This window comes from Botryllus schlosseri, chromosome 2, assembly GCF_051294905.1.
Source record: "Botryllus schlosseri isolate E-star chromosome 2, Bs_hap1, whole genome shotgun sequence".
Classification (NCBI taxonomy): domain Eukaryota; kingdom Metazoa; phylum Chordata; class Ascidiacea; order Stolidobranchia; family Styelidae; genus Botryllus; species Botryllus schlosseri.
Window position 1 is genome coordinate 39,462,951 of NC_137237.1, and position 18,160 is coordinate 39,481,110.

General features: G+C 40.2%; 1 protein-coding gene across 5 annotated transcripts in view; it reads left to right on the forward strand.

Moving 5' to 3' along the window:
* The first annotated feature begins 5,100 nt into the window (after nucleotides 1-5,100).
* Nucleotides 5,101-18,160, forward strand: part of LOC145458996 (protein NLRC5-like) — an 87,329-nt gene continuing 74,269 nt past the window's right edge. For 4 of the 5 annotated variants that reach the window (XM_080337516.1, XM_080337532.1, XM_080337539.1 and 1 more), the window contains exon 1: nucleotides 5,101-13,585. In XM_080337516.1, coding sequence (XP_080193642.1) covers nucleotides 13,450-13,585 — 136 coding nt within the window. In that variant the 5' untranslated portion in view covers nucleotides 5,101-13,449. The remainder of the gene's footprint in view (nucleotides 13,586-18,160) is intronic. The other variant, XM_080337523.1, reaches the window with a different exon arrangement.

Below are 18,160 nucleotides of genomic sequence, written 5' to 3' on the forward strand. Positions count from 1 at the left end.
ACTGTCGCATAATGGTTGACAGCTATGGAATGATTGAGTCGGAATTTTATATAGACGATTTGCTTCTAGCAAGGAATACGAGATAACTGTAATGACCAAGGCGCGGTAGAGGAATAGATGCCGTCATTGGACATGCCGATGAATATCGACCGATAAATATCGATAAATATTGACCGATACCGATATTCCCCCTGGGGCCGATGTTAGTCGGGCAGTGATATACTAGCGTTATCGCTATTCTAGAGTTCGTTCGTCCCTAAAAGCAACGGACGAAGTGGTCCGCGCCGTTTTTTCTGGCATATTGCAATTTTCACAGAGATGTAATCTTCCGTGCTACGTTATATAATATAACATTTATAGACAACCATTCGACAATATTCAACTAGCATTAATGCTTTCGATATAGTGCATCATGTATAGCGACACGCTGATCAATTCAAATTCAACAATGGGACCTGCGCACAATTATGAAGCCCGATTTTTGTTGAATACTAACGATACCAACAAACCGGAAGATCTATTTTCCTCTACATCTATGATAGAGTTACCATTCCATTGACTACGGATAACTTGAGATTCCGTCGGATTAAAATCGCAATCAAATAATATGAGAGTATCTTTCCAGCTTTCAGAACTTGGACAATCGCATCCGATGTATATCGCAACACTGCAATATGTCAGCATACAAAACGATTCACAGTTATTTTTCGTACCATCCGTACGACTTATGTTCAGTTTGCAGTGCTACTGAATAGGGCTTCATACTAATACATGCATAATTTTTGCATGTCGAGAATACGGGTAATTAAATCATCAGTAAACGCCGGAGGCGAGTCATTTAAACCTTGACGGTATCTGAGATGATACACGCTCGAGCGTAGCACGGAATCGTGTAGTTTTCGCTAAACTTGAATCAAGTGATTCTCCATCGATTTTCAATTCCTGATCATCGTATTAGTCTTGACCAGTGCTTTTCAACCTCTGTGACGATTCGCACTTGTGCGAATGAAAAGAATTAAAAAATTGCAGTGCGAATGACGAAGGAGGTGCGAATGGGGCGAATGAAAATCCGGATAAAGTGCGAATGAAAATCGTGATTAATTGTTAATTTTTGTGACGTGAAATAATTCAAATAAACCTAAAAGAAATTTTAGGTCGGTGTAACTTTTGTAGTTGCGACTCAAGACTTAATACGACGCACCACTATCGTAGCTCCCACAAGCCGTAGTGAATTAATATTCTCGCACCATAATTATTACGTAACGAAAAGCCTGGTTTGGAAGTGGCTGTAGTGGCTGGCCGACATACATTATATCAGCCCGGCTGAGCCTGCGACAGGCTGGAAAAATGACGTCAAATTGGCTTTCTGCTTTCTTTCGATAAACAATCATCATAAGTAGTAATATAAATGTGCACGACGCGCCCATTCGCGATTTATAAAGAACAAACAAACATTATCAATATAATAAACAGTGTAAGAATTAGCTCATTCTCAGTTTTGCAGCAATACTCGAGGGGAATTCCCTTCTGGCTGTGCGGCAATTAAAAAAGGGGGAATAATTAACGATAGAGAGAAAACGAACAAAGAATCTGGATTGACCTTTGTACTCAGACTGGAGTACTTCTACTTGTACTTTTCCACTCCTGATTCTACCTCGCCTCTGGTACACGAGACTTGTGTATTATTTTTTTATATTTTCCCGCGAATAACAATGGATTGACTTTTAATGTACTGACCTGTTGTTCCGTGGTCCAATTTCGTGGCTTGGGAACAATAACCCGTAAAACTGGTTGACTTGTTGTTCCGCGGTTGATTCAATTTCGTGTACGGTGGGTCATAGGAATAATTGCCGGTCGTGACGTCAGTATAGTTTTCTCCTGATCCGTGAGATTCTGGTGCGTGTTTTAGGTGTCCATACGTTCGGCTGTGTAAAGTGATGCTTGTGGTCTGTCTCATACTGTCGTACTTGTCCACCTTTTGCTTTTTTGTTGACTTAAATAGTGAGGAGAAAGGATCTGTTATGATGATAAATATGTGTGTCATTTCGAGTCATATCGAGAGTCAGAATGGATGTCGTAGTAGAAATGCTAAACTGCTGATGTTTGTGCGTATAGAATGGTCAGGTATCCTCAGTCCTGCCTTGTGGTCTGTTGCATTTAATGCTAATCGACTTGTGAAAACATTACTCATTAACGGTCTTTAATTTAGTCACACACACTTCTTGTATACTGTGATATTTATGAAGTAAATGTTTTTGTCATGAAATCAACGGTAGAGTTTGAATGCCAGGTTTGATGGATATGCAATATTCAGTTGTGATAAGAACGACAACATATGTAGGAAGGCACACGTACAAAATTGTCACAAAGGAATAGTGAAATGCATTGCATTGCACATTATCTAGCTACATGCTCTATCCGTCTATCGGTAAATGCAGTGTCAGCTAGAGACAGTGCGGTAGATGGCAAAGTCTACCGGACGTGCTCTCAATAAGTCCGTTCGGTGTTACATATTCACTATGCAGTATTAGCTATACGAGAGTCACTGTGTCATTAAAGAGGTCAGTCTAGCCGTGATATTCGTTACATTTTTGTCGCATTGATATGTTAGTGAATGAGAAACTGTGTTATTTCGAGATCTCTTGAAAGCCTTCTTTATCTATAGCAAAATCATGTTTCCAGCTACGACATTATAATTCCAACTTCGGGCATTTGGTAATCGTGCAATGTTGATCGTGTATCGTACAACTGTTGATCAATGATCCCACTGGGTTACTTTGGAAATATACAGACGCGAATGTTTAACAACAACAGAAAAACTCAAATCTAATATTTGACTCTGTAAACCAGGGGTTCTCAACCCGCGGCCCGCGGGCCGCATGCGGCCCGCCGACGATTATTTCGCGGCCCGCGACATCTTCCATTATGAACGCAATTGCTTCTGGCACAGTATTGTTATGGACGACCGATGTGTCATATTTTTCGAAGAACAGTTGTTGTAACGAAGCGTAGAAGCTTAAAATGATAGCACGATAGTTTCTTCTGGAGTTATACACAGGGTTGCCATACCGTCCTTATTTCTAAGATTTGTCCTTATTTTGAAGGGTCACGTCTTAGAAAACTCAACTGTCCTTATTTCTAAGAAATGTCCTTATTTTCGACTTGCGTCCTTATTTTGTCTTATTTCTAACCACTACAGAATTTCGGGCGTTTTCCTCTGGTATCTGTGCTGCATATTATTCTAAAATTATGCTTTTGCGTCGAGATGTTATGACATCATAAATGAAAGGAACTCTCGTGTCGTACACGCCACAAGATTTGACTTCTAAGTGGTGAGATAGCTAGGGCAGTGAGTGGTGGTAGAGCAGTTTCGTCTGTACCAAGCTACCGCAGCTGACGTCATTTTAGCAGTAAACAGCAGTACCAGGTTCCTGCTCTTTGGTCTACAGCAGAATAAGCTCAAGCTGTGGGAAGGCAGCATTTATTGTGTAGTGCAAAAGGCGCAGTGCAGTCGACACATTGGTTAAACAGTAGTAAAGCTAAAAATCATTGATAAATTTATCTAAATTATATTGCACTTGCGCATATAGTTTTAGCTACTAATAACGCTAAATCTGATTAGTTAAAATGAGCAGACGTAAAAACGTTTTTCGTGACGATTACGAGAGAGAATCCAAAGGTATCTAACGAAGCTCGAAGGCGAGTGTTTCGCACATTGCAATATCTGCAATTGTGACATTAACCTGGAGGCCATGGGAGAGACCGCTATTTCAACTCACATTGGTACCCAAAAATGCAAGAAGCGTGTCATAATAATTAATTTGAGCCAGTCGATGAATAATTTTCCCCAACTTGATCAACACCAACGACCGCATAGACTACAAGGCAGCTGCTGCGGAGGGTATCTGCTGGGCATTCCATACTGTCAAACAGCAGCAATCATTCCTCGCCAACGATTGCACATCGCAATTACTCAAAGCAATATTCCCCGATTCCAACATCGCAAATAAGTTTTATTCGGCCTGAACTAAGACTACTGGCATTGTTACTGGTATCTTGCTCCACACGCCCAAAAATGATTTTTTTCTAAACTTGGTGTAGAGCCTTTTTTCCATCTTGGTTGACGCCTCTAATCACAACGAGATGAAGAAGTTTGGTTTATCACCCTATGGGGGGGGGGGGGAGCAAGACCAACGTTTTTTGGGGGAGGCTGACGAAGTGGTGTTTCGGCCCTGATTAATGGTAAACCTAGACCTGAGCTGATCCAAGAAGCACTTTCGAATAACAAGGAGTTGCTGGAGCAGATTATTTCTGGTGATGAAAAGTGTGGAATGTGATATGCCACGGCTCGTGTAAATACGAAGTATGTATAGAAACGCCTTTTTCATGCTAATCTAATTTTTTCGACTGTCCTTATTTTTGGGTCGATGTCGATGGCAACCCTGGTTATACATATCGCCTGATCTTAGGTAAAACGTTGCTAGCTAGGTGTCAAGCCCAGCAATCCATATTTCGAGGCATTGTTAAAATTGCCGACGTTACCGACGCATTGTTCAAAATTCTTAGAATATCGCTAAACCCAAGAATCTGCGAGAGAAGGTGTGACTGCTATAAAACTTCAATGTACTGTGCGAATATTCGCTGTTTCTGCAACTTAGCAGCAAGGCCAACACAACATCACCTGACAAATTTCGAAGCTACAGTTGTCTGATACAATCGTCACCAGAAGAGTAACAGCGCAGTCTCAGTCGATGTTTTATCGCGTGTTCTGAAACACGTTGCCACGTAGACTACTTCAGCCTCTAGGGTTGGACGAATCCACCGACTTCACACACATTGCATAGCTAATTATCCAGGTGCGTTTTATCAGATTGGACATGGACATATTTCCAGAGTAAATGCTGACGGGGCAAACGTGCGAAGGGGACCAGTGAAAAACATCAACTGGTGAAAGCTGACTTCTGTAACTATGTGTTGGGGTCCAGTAATGGAAAAATGAGATGTGTTGATTGGTTTGCTCAGAAATGACCCCGCACACCAGACTTCTTCTCGTATCACTGAGAGCTCAAAGTGATAATGGCCTCTGTAACGAATAACGTAATATTATACTTGCTCGCTCACGCATTGAAACAGAGGTTTGACTCTATGGTGGAAAGGTTTGAAGGTGCATATACCGACTTGCAACGAATGCTATGCGCACGCTCCATGAAGGGATTTACTTGCGCGGCCGAAAGATAGATATTGTCACAAAAAAAAAACAGCAACTGCAAACTTACGAACGCTGTCCATTATTGCTTTAGAATGCATTAAAATGTACTAAATTTCCGTATAAGACTGGTAAATAGGCTACAGTAGCCTAAATTTAATAGTAGCCCACAAATACGTGGCGATTATGTTATGCGGCCCGCGGCGTCTTTTGTTGTTACAATGCGGCCCGTTATACGAGCGAAGTTGAGAACCCCTGCTGTAAACGGACAGTTATCAATTAGCGTGACTCGGCAGTACGAGTAAATTTTAGCTCTTGATATCGGAAGTCGAATAAGCCATATCATACATTTTGCTCGATTAGCACAGAAAATCAAACAAAATATGTTGTTTTCCTCTTCGTCCTTGTTTTCTCCTTCCTATTAAACGATCGGCCTTAGCCGTCAACAGTGCATGGTATCACCGATTTGCGGAACGATGCCAATCTGTATACTCGAAGGTGATTATCTGATCACTAGACTTCGACTGCTGATCCTAGGTCAACTACTTTCATCTGGGATAAGGTGACATGTTTGTTTAGTCGGAAGCTGAACTGAAATTCCCATCATGGAATTCAAGGTATATTCAAATTCTTAATATAACCAATCTCTCATGAGTGACCAGTTACTGCCATTATCCTATCCACAAATAAATTATTTTTACATTTCAGAGACATGATTCAGAACGGTGATGCTACCATGTCTTAATTTTGACCATTATCTTTGGGAATTGCTATACGCTATATAATTCTCTGCATTCGAAGGTTGTTTCCGAATTGTCATAATCCTAATTTCTTGATATTTCGGTTTAGGCTCTTGTAAACTTCATATTACGGAAAACGTTCGGCTTGAAAATCCCCAATGTGTCATAATCGACCGGAAAAACGCACCACGTCTGTATTTATTCAATGCCGCCCTTCGAAAGTGAAATGAACGCGTGACTGTATCTAATGCTTATCAGGTTTCAACGAGAAAGCGCGTCGCGCACCTGTCTTACAGGAAATACTTTGAATCTGCATGGGAGCAGATGTGCTTGCGTCACATGTTTTCACGAATGAACTGCCACCAATACAGCGCGTCACCTTATAGATACAAACTTACAGAAGTATTAGGTCAAGACATGGCGACGTTTAATTGTGATTATGTTATCGGTTCTGTATGCCGGATGGTGGACGAACTTGTGAATTCGAAAGACAAAAGGAGATCATCAGAAACTACAGCTGTGACCATCCTCAAATTTCCAGCTCAATAAAGAGCATTCAAAATTACCTGAGTGTTGGCCCGTAGGGACTAAGTTATTGGCATGAAAGATCCAAGCTTATTATTAGGCCGGCATGATACACACTCGATTGGAATTCCAGTATAAGTATTCACGCACCGCGATCAATGATAATATCGCTCGATAAAATGCAGAGAGATTACCTTCAGCTAAACTTATAAGGCCCCACAATTGCATTAAATTGACAAAATGTAGTCATTGTGATTTCTGAAGTCATTTCCGTTAAGGTAATGTTACATATACAATCTAAGACAGGGGCGGGCAACATACGGCCCACTGGCCGCATCCAGCCCGCTCGGGATTTTGTTCGGCCCACGGACAGTTTACTGTCTTACATAATAATTTAACCCGCGGCGCCAGTCGGCCGAGATTCCCCACTACTTGCTCACGTCAAATTTTAGTGACTGTATGTTATTATATACGTGTGTGCGCAGCGTGCGAGTGTAGAGCTCACGCGTAAGTTCGTCGAAGCGAGAAGTCCTGCATTATCGGCATTTACTATGTATTCAACCCTAATGAATTGATATCTTGGTAAATCTGGGATACCGGGCTTATCGAACGCCTTAAAATGTTAATTAAGGATTGCACCGTTTGTTAATTGATCAGAGAGAAGCAGACATGCCGGCGCCTGTATGACAATATTGTTCTCAGGTCCACATTGCTTTGTCATTGTTGGCGAGAAATGGCTTTCAATTGACATTGCTGTCGTTAGAATACATTCATTAAATACCATTTATTCCTTATATATCTGGGGAAATGGGCGAATAATGTATAGATCCAGCAATCCGGCCCGCCATGTACTCAATGTTCCTATATCCGGCCCGCCGACTGGAGAAGTTGCCCGCCCCTGATCTAAGAGGTAATGTTGTTAGTTATTTCACGCATGCCATCCATGACTTGGCTATATCGGTCTATAACCCGAGGCAACCATAAACATTGTGAAATCCATCGCCGCTGTGCAATCGTAACGCAACAACTATTTATTAAGTATTTCCAATACCCCCTCCAATTAATATATTCCGGTATATATATAATGACTATGGAATGGTCGATTTCGGTCTCTTCGGTGGCGCTGTCACAAAATAGTTGCACACATTTCATAATTAACATGTGAAATGTATGGAAGGTGTCGACCTTTGCACCCTATATGCATATCGGTTTGTGCGCAGCGTATTACGTAGACATGGGCGTGGTGAACAACGTGTAGGTTATATGTCGCGGATCGTCCGAACCACCAGACACTGAAACTCGGACGGCGAAAATTTGACAGTGATAAGGTCATTAATTACTCAATGAATATCAAGGATCTGTCCGTTAAGACAAAAGCTGGTTACCTACAAAATTGTTCAATTACATGATATACTGACTTCAAAAAGTATAGAGACAATAAGTGAAAATCCGATAGCTGGTCTCATCGTTAATCTATCCTTTTCTTTTATGCACCTCGGCCTCCATTGCGTATAAATCAAAGGAATATTTTAGGGATGACATTGAACTTTCAGCTGGTATCGGAATTGTACATGAATGAAGTGATCGAATGAGACACATATTAGACATACTATATTATGACGAAGTTGCAAAGCTTCAGGACAACAATTTCGAGACATTCGATTAATCCGGTCATTTATGAGGATAACCGCATCGTCTGCAACAACATGCTTAATCCAGCTTCAGCAGAATATGAAATGTTTCCTAACAGCAATCACGGGTCCAGCCTCGTTGTTTTATGTCACGAATTTCAAATCATTGGGAATTAAACGCTGTACCATTTGAAATAATCAATGAATAGCAATATCAATCCTTCCACTTCCATATTATTTTGCGAAATCAACGAACACAGACAAACGTAGCGCTTATTGATTTGCGTGATTGCATATTTTGTTGACTCAGTCTGTTTCAATAAATAACAGTTGCAGCGAAACTGTTTTATTTAGTGCATAGCTTGTCCTCATCCGGCTTAAGATTGAGTTGATTCATAACTGATGACGGCTATAAGACAAGATCATATTTTAATCATATTCCATATAAACATATTGTAAGACAATTTTCCTTGCCTATCGACTGGATACACTTCCTTAAATTGAGTTGAATGTTACTATTTTCTTTGGTGATTATACGATTGAATCCCCATTCGCTTTTCAAGGTGTTGTTTCGTCAGGACAAAGTCTTTGTCGCTGGTCACCAAAGTATGTGTCATGACCCGAATATGGGCATCCGGATGGTTTCAATTCAAGAGTTCCGCAGATAACAAAAAGTAGGCTTGTTCAGCAAAGATTATCATGCCCACGTGTTTGCTAAACTTGCTGCTGAAATACAATTTATTATCCCTGTTAGGCCACTTCCATGTAGGTTGACAGAAAGATGTGAGACGTATGAACACTTGCAGTGACTTAATGCGTTATATCACAACTTTCCACCACAAAGCGAGACAGTCTCAATCACGTGATTTGCGATTACTATGGTCTTGTTGCGCACCATGTAGACCAGAGGTCTCAAACACGCGGCCCGCGAGAGCATTTTGTGCGGCCCGCGACGGCATTTTGAAATTTCAAGCATTCAAAAATATATTCAAGTGCCATATATCTCTTTTAGATATAAGAGCCTAGAGTTCACGCTAAAACTACTATGAAAATCACTGAAATCTCGAAGAACGTCACTATCACATCACTTTTAAAAGCTACCATGTGGTAGAAGACCAGCTATAACATCACATTTCTAGTTCATAATGATAAAACATGACCCGTTGATGATTCGTGACTGAAACTTGTGATCTGGTTTGGTGCGACCTTCTCGTAAAATTACTCGATTTAGGATTGACTGGGTGATTACATAAACTTGACTCAAGTTGATTCGGGTCAAACGTTAAAATCAGAGAAGGTCTTGCGACTCGGAACGGTGACCTTATAATCCTACTACGGACGCAATGATCTATGTAACTGTCTTGGGAGTATTAATATATTAAAAGGTCGATAACAGGTCAAGACACTATACTATTTCATAAAAATATCCTCAGATGAAAAACAACACAGGATTACGATATAATGAAGATAAAAGGGTGTCAAAACGCGGACGTGAAGCTGTCGTAGTGTAAGATTCCATTATAAGGCTCTTATAGTCATATCGTTGTCATTCCACTTGGCTAAAAATGTAATTTTTGCAGTGACTAGGCAGTATGTTTTCCTAATATATATATATACCCACGAGAACGATAAGATATAGTCTTACTATGATGTTTATTGTATTGCTGACGTATATAGTATCCTGATCACACGGACCGCGTATTTTCCAAGGTTTCAGTCGGTAAACATCACAGAAATTCAAAACGAAAAAAAAACATAATTCGGATAATGAGTGCGGTTTAAAAATGGCAACTCCAGCAATGTTTTTACTTTTGTGATCGTACTTAGGACACCGATTCGCGTGTGTGCTAGGTATAGATATGACCTCGATGTGTGTAAAAGTATTTTCCTTTTATATTAACTTGTATCGTGGGAAGGGACAATTTAAGTAGCAGAGTTATGATGGTGTCCGCATTGTCTGTCCTGGAGGCTGTGCGGATCAGAAAATCTTTGAACAGATCGTTCCTCACATATTTAAATTAGCATCCGCTTTTAAGCATCGGCTCAATCGCCTTTAATTTCAAATGTTACTAAATTGGTTATCGAGGATGACCAGCTTAACCAGCTTAATCTTGCCAATGTTTCTGACGCGTGTGCGTAATCATTAAATTATTCTTTGATTAATGTTCAGTATATACTACATAGATATCATCTCCATAACTCCCCGGTCCCTATACAATTACATAAAAACATTGCTCTTTAGCTAATACTCCCAATTAGTATGGTGCGACCAACGATGGATTCAAATGTTGAATGTGCCCCACGAGCTGATGTGATAAAGATTAGAATTCATTCACCAATTTCAATATTACAGCCTCAGTAGAGTTATTTATAGTAGAAAGTGAAAGTATCAGTGGTTAGGGAATTTGAGTAAAGGGTGTGTATGGTTTAGTATATGCCGATTGGCGACTATAGTTGAAGTCTTCAATCCAGTTTTCAGGACATATCGATGCTATAGGCCAGGGCTCGGGGACTCGGGGACATATGTCTCGTCGTGGCTCTTTGCGGTATCAATTGTCAAGTCACGTCACGAAGCACGAATCATTGTAGTCTGCTGTATAATGTATTAATAGAAAGATACATACGTGGATGTGTGTTCACGGCGTACAACGCATTTGATACTGACGTTAATATTATTTGACGACTGGTGAAAGCCCCTGAGTCGGGGTACGCTAATAATGTGACGAATCTGTATAATGGCTTCTGTCTGCAATTTCTTATATATACATGAGAATGAACGGAACATAGAGGGTGAGTCACACTCCTATGCCTGTTGTTTTCCTCTCCTCTATAAGGGCGAAGTACCGGCTCTCAACGCACGCCTAGAATTGGTACCGGTAACAAATTCCTAACAGAAATATACCAGGTGGAACGCCATTTTTAGCGCCGTTACCGTAATCAATTTTTCATAACTAAACCGACGAGTTACGTACGGTAAAACACTTCCTGTCTAATATCGATTGTCCACTGTTTAAAATTCTTCCTTTGCCTGTATCACGACTAAAAAGTGCAATAGTGAAGAACGCGTGCCTGTAATTTTCCAAAATGGTAATTAGAAATGACGCGTGACATCAACACCTCATAGATATAAGGGCCCAAATTTTACCTTTTGTAGAAATATTGTACATTCTATTCGTTTACGGTGGCTCTTTAACTCTTCCGGAATGTTTTCACACCTTCAACGAAAATTAGAGACCACATAATATTTAAAGATTATATTCGTGAACGGTAAATTAGTGGCCATGTATATCGCAACCTAGTGGATTAAGTTTCAATAGCTTCTGGTGGCGTGCTGGAGGTAGATATTGTAAATAGTTCAGGTTGTTTAGCTATTTCTGGCCGCGATGTTTCGAACGACCCATATCTATAGCAGTGGCGGGCAATTTATCCATTCGGCGGGCCGGATATAGAACAATGAGCTAGTTTAGGGGTTCTCAAAGGGTGGGCCACAGAAGCATTTGAGGTGGGCCAAAAAGCTATTTGGAAAATTTCAGAACCAATGTAATAAGTTAAGGTATATTTTTTATCTCAATCGCTACAAAATATATTATCTAATTATACGTAGGCTATACATAAAACTTTTCATCCGACTCTAATTAGACGTAGTGGAGTCAGCTTGTACAGGTCGAAAACGTAAAAGAGAAACGGCGGCTTTTTCCATTGGCTATGACAACCTACGGCTAACAGCAACTAAAATAATTTTGAGTAGATAATAACTGGAAGGTGATGCTGAAGTAAACAAGTATTCTGGCAGGTTCATATGCCCTATGCCGTTGAGAAAGGTACGCAATGAACTCGCAATGAAGTGTAATTGATGTATAGATTTACTGTACTTCGGCAGGTGGTATTATTGTAAGATAAAAATAGCCATAATTGCAAATTCTGGTGGAGGTATACTTCACCACCGCAACGAATCGTAATGGATTGAGGATTGAACGGAGTGCATTATTCTTTGGAATGTCCCGCCTGCCCACATAATGTAAGAGTCACATGAATTAATTGTATCTTTGGATCGAATATTCTGACATCGCAACTTCAGTTGTTTTGGTACAAGACATATATTGTACATTGTACAGTATGCATATTAAAAAACATTTTTTCGACTTCGCTATTTAGGAACCCATTCACCAATGAAATATTTGAAGCGGGCCCAGAATGATTATATTATTCCCCACAATAGTGGAACTAAAATCCCAGACACGCAGTGGATGCGATCATTGTGTTTCGCGACGTGAATGGCGCAGCGGATGATCATAATATACTCAGGAGTTTTAGCCCATGATCTATCAGGCTGTAACTGCTGCACCCAGACCCCCAATTGGGGGAGCTCGAAGGGGCCTAAGACTATTTCGTTGGTCGTTTGTTGAAGCATATTTATTCAACTTGAAAAATTTCGAAGCGCGCCTCGCGCGATTTCGTGTCCCGGGATGTGTAGATATAAATATCAGCAGTAAATTAAGTGAAAAATGCGCATATTTTAGAGAAATAGGCATATTGCCGCTGTTGATTAACACGCATTGAACAGGATCATGACTCCAAGATAAGAGGTAGGCCACAGCACATTTTCAAATCAGAAAATGGGCGGCGGCCAAGGAAGGACTGAGTAACCCTGAGCTGGTTAGTAGTTTCGTGGCCACCTTTCTCCACCCGCAGGTCATATTATCATGTAAGGCCTGAGACTTCCTGCGGGCCGCTCAAAATCCCTTCGCGGGCCTCCTCATCGCTAACCTCACTGCGATAGCAGTGTCTCTAAAAAAAACAGTAGGATGGTGAGCCGCGCCAGTAAAGAAGTCGGCAGTAAAGAACGAGTCCGGATGCATGAAAGAGAGAGTGATTGAAATTGGTAGCGCGCGAGTGTGGAAGTCATCTGGAAAGAATACGAAAGCAAAGATCCTGAACATTACTAATATCATTGTCGTGGTGCACATGACCTTCATAGGCGATAAACACCACTGTTGTATGTGTTAAATAAACCAAACCAAACTCTTCGCGGGCCGTATGTTGCCGGTGCCTGGTATGATTGCTAGTTTGGTACGATCTTGATCATAGCTTTCTCGTGGTATCAAAGCGACTGTGTTTGCGTCTCTAGAAAAATAATTTTGATGACTTCAGGTTTAATCATTGCACTTTGGTCTAATCATGTCAGACAAACTGATCGCTTGAAACGCAATTGATGCAATTCTCTATTAAACACATTAATTTCTACGGATATTCAGGGTTTCATATTTTGATCCAATATCCACAAGATATACCCATATAGCTCGACAAAATATTTTATAATAAACCTACATAGTAATACGTGTACCGTATGCAGTTTCTGCAGATCATCTTATACGCTAGATATTCCGTACCACGTATAATCAACACAATGGCAGATGGGGGTCAAAATCAACATTCCGGTGTCGCTGATGTCACGTCCACATCCTTAGTTTCCGGGACTAAGGGTAAGTAATACCTTTAAGATTCGATCTCGGACTGCTTGATATTAATATCCATATTATCCATAATTGATACCTTATTTACGTATAACACATTTTGCTCCGTTCTTAGCATAGAGACAGAATGGTTTTGGAGATCTTTACAGAATCGATAATATTATTTGATATGCCAATATATCGAACCGCGCATGCATACTGTTATCAATAGTGTCCTATGATATCTGACTTTCGCAGAAGGTAAATTGTCAATCCAAAGTTCTCTAGGAACTCGATATCCCGTATCCCCAAACCAGAGTAGCCACCAAGTAGTGAGTAATCCGTACGAATATTTGACATTTCTGATATCATTGGTGATTGCCAATTAGTGTGCTGTTGCTACTCTTCAAATTTGATGATATCCACAAAAAATTGTGAGGCCCGCATTAGAGTGGTAGTCGTGTCCGATGAAGCAGAGGTCTCAAACTGAAATGCGCTCGCGGGGCAATTTCTTAGTGTTTGATGACGCCGCGGGCTGCAGCATCAATAATAGGGATATTCAATGTAAAATTTCCAAGTAGGCCTTATTTGACGGGGGCTTGCATACAGGCATTCCACCAACATCGTGAAAATGTAATTTACTATTGTTCTATTCACGCTTGACACGGAAACAAAATCACATTTTCAAATATTTGAATAAAATCCTTTTTGTACCGGGCATAATTTGTTAAAATGATGAGTTATGGACATCATGCGAGAGGATGCATCATAACATTGTCAAACTGTCGGGTTACATTATTGTAGCTAGTGGGCATTTGACGTGCCACAATTTTATTTAGGATATTTTAAAATCTAATGAAAATTGATCTGATATCAGAGCATTTGAGCGGTTTAGCCTAGTTGGGGTTTTGATGTAGTCGTGATAAGTAGGATATTGCTACTGTCATTGCCAAAGTCAACTTAAATCAGCGTTAGATTTTGCCTTCGATTATTATTGGAACTTGGAACATATCAATAACAACTTAAATGTAATCATTATTGAGCAATAGTAATAGCATTGTTTCTTAACTTTAGCGATCGTGCCCTTCGTGCTTCCAATAAGATTTCTCGTATCCCCTGTTCATTTTCAACACAATTTCTGATGGTACCTATATTAAAATCAGACAGGTAGGATAGGACAGGATAGGCCTAATTCCACAATGCATCTCGTACCCGCTGATGCGCTGCTTCGTACCCCGAAGGGGTCTACGGACCCTGGTTAAGAACCCCTGGAATAGATATGTTCAATCGCCGACGAATTTATTGGTGTTACAGCTGTGGAGCGTACTACTACCTTACTCGCAACCTACAATAACATAGATAAAGAGAACAAATAACACCCAGCTTGTAAGCAACTATGCGTCACGGGGGTCACATAATATCGATGGTTGCCATACTAACTTTATTAGATAGCTATATACCCTACTAAACGCAAGCTACGACCTTTTGATATATTACAATTCCCGATGACAGTTTCATGGATTGTTACGTCCGTAGTAGGAATATAAGGTCACCGTTCCGAGTCGCAAGTCATTCTGTGATTTTAACGTTTGACCCGACTCAACTCCAGTCGTTTTTATTTAATCGCTCAGCCAATCCGAAATCGAGTAATGTTACGAAAGGTCGCACCAAACAAAATCACAATGTTTAGTCACGAATCATCATCGGGTCATGTTTTATCAATATGAACTAGAAATATGACGTAATAGCCGATCTTCTACCGCATCGTAGCTTTTAAACGTGATGTGATATAGTGTAGTTTGTGGAGATTTCAGTGATTTTTATTGTAGTTTCAGGGTGAACTTTAAGTTCGTATATCTAAAAAAGATATGTGGCACTTGAATATATTGTCGAATGCTTGAAATTCCAGAATGATGTCGTTGGCCGCACAAAATGTTCTCGCGAGGCAAAGTCGCAAGGCAGAGTCGCCATTGGTCTTTGTTGATTTTGACTATGTTCCATATCGAGTTTGGTGACAGGATTGAGTATGGTATATTGTAATGCTGTCATCTAGCACTGTACCAAGTTTCAAGGCTGTGACTTGATGATTAGCATAATAATTTCGCTGTCGAAGTCGAGTATCTGGTAGATGTATAGCCGACTTTGATATAGGAATTACTATGCTAATCATTAAGTAACAATCCTCAAACTTGCTGCGAAGCTTGATAACACATCCAAGATACATCATACCGAATTTATATCGTCATCTATGTCGGTATGGAACACTTTCAAAATTTACATATACCAATTACAAATTTTGCGAACATTCCTTTATGCGGTATAGGCTCAATGGAAAATAAGCACATTCAGACCCACCCTGGATACTCGACTTTGATAACGTACTTACTAATGTAATTATCGAGTCACAGCCTAGAAACTTGGTACAGTGTTAGATTCCTTCATCCAGCTATATACTAATAGGCTGAATGCCAGATTAGAGCGCACCCTAGCATACTCGACTTCGATAACGAAATTGCTACCGTAATCATTGAGTCACAGCCTTCAGGGTGGGTTTCACAAAGTAGTCTTAATTTAGACCTGGCTTAAGGCCAGTGAATGACTTGCTCAAGTCGCCAGGCGTCGGCCGTCTTACATGGGTTTCAAATGTCAATTTGGCGCCAGGCTCGGCCAAGTCCGTTAGTTGCGAGTAATTACTGTCTACTTCGTCGCTGTAGCGAGTTCAACACGGAACCGAGGCCAGATTGCTATTGTTTTGAGTTGCTCGCTGATATCGTTGAGTATAGCGATGCAGTGAAGGAATATGAAATTGATTGAGTTGTTGAAATTTACGGACGGATGATCAGAACAGAACCCCGAGGAAGTATCTGGCAGATGTTCAGCACGTTATCGCAAAGTATTCGAAGAAATAGTGCGGCTGTGATTCCGATTTTTGAAGACACAACTGCCCAGCATTTTGGCATATTAAATGATGAAGATTATGCTCTTGAAGATGCTGAATATCCACTGAGGACTTACTTACTCACGCCACTGTTATGCCCAAGAACTTTGACCGAAAAAAGTCACTATTGTTTTCATACATAATATTACCCTCTGGCAGAGCGCAGTGCTTTCTGTGTTGAAGAAAATATCTCGCGCATTGGCAATATTCAAGGAAGAACCTCAGAATATCGTTATGACAATAGCCTGCCTTTACCTTCACAATCATAGCAATGCAGACAAGGCAGATGGAGCTGAATTTGATGGCATACTGCATCTGGAATCGTTGAACGCACTCGCACGGTATCGAATCCTACATAGAAATCTGCACGACAACGCATGATCTAGAGATTTTTTTCTAGCTAGCATTCACAAATATTCTTGTTTGCAATACATTTGATTACATTCCAAAACATGCTCGTGCTTTATTGCTTGTGACACGTAAAAATGAGGTAAAATGTGCATTATTGCTTTAAGAAAGTTCAAGTTTATAAATTTGTGACACAAGATAGCAAAGTTATTGCAAGGGGCTTGGAAAACTGGAGCAGGTGGACATGAACGGCTGAACAAAATTGAATCAAATGTACAAAAGACATGTTTTGATTCTAGATTCGGCTAGCGTCAAATTAATGTTGTTCAACATTTTCTATAATTATTAACTTTGAGACAATGCTCAACTTGTTTTATTCTCTTCTGCTTTATCACTGATTTCCAAATCTTCGCTGCTTCATAGCTGACTGTGGGCCTGGGCGTCGGTGAGCTGTTGGTAGAGATATAACTGATGAATTTCGAACGAATTTTTCAATTTTTATACTGTTGCTATCCATACAAAACTCAATAGTAATACATAGCATCAGCAAACCATACGAATGTTAATAGCAAATGAAATAATAATTAATAGCAATAATAATGAGATAACAAACAGACAATTGATGAACTAGTAAAAAGTAATGAATGCAAATTTACCGTGATTTGGTTGGAAATGTTGCTGCCAAAACAACTAGCAGATGCAGCTCCCAACTGCTACTCCATAAGTTGGCAGATCAGATGGGTCAGCATCTATCACAAAACAACTTATCAAGCATGGTATAAATATGAATGGAAATGACATACTTACAGCCCAGTGTTGGTATCACTGTGTGAGGAACTGGATAAAGCTCGAGCAAAGTGCTTTCAGAAAAACCTTGATATAAAATTAACTGGATATTGGTATGCGCATTCACACTCACATATACAGATAGATAGATAAATACCTATTTGATGGCTTGGCACATCACTGCTTGTTTGATTTTCTCTGTGTTCCAAAAGAATGGTGCTATCATTTGTTTCACAGCCTGCAGCTCACTCTGGTGCCACATTGCACAGTTATGTAATAATTTTTACATTGACTGATTATGCTACTATGACGATACTATGACTGGGTATCATATCTGTGAAAACAATGTTGAATTGACATATATATCAAAAAATTTGGATTACTGTAGCGTTTGCATGTACTGTACTTTGGATATTATTGGCATATATCACTTCACATCAATGGCCCCTTTAAGCTGCATACATGCGCAAATGCGCAGTGCTGACACGGTCTATGCGCACAGAAAATCCGAAGTGATGGACCCTTTTTTTAGT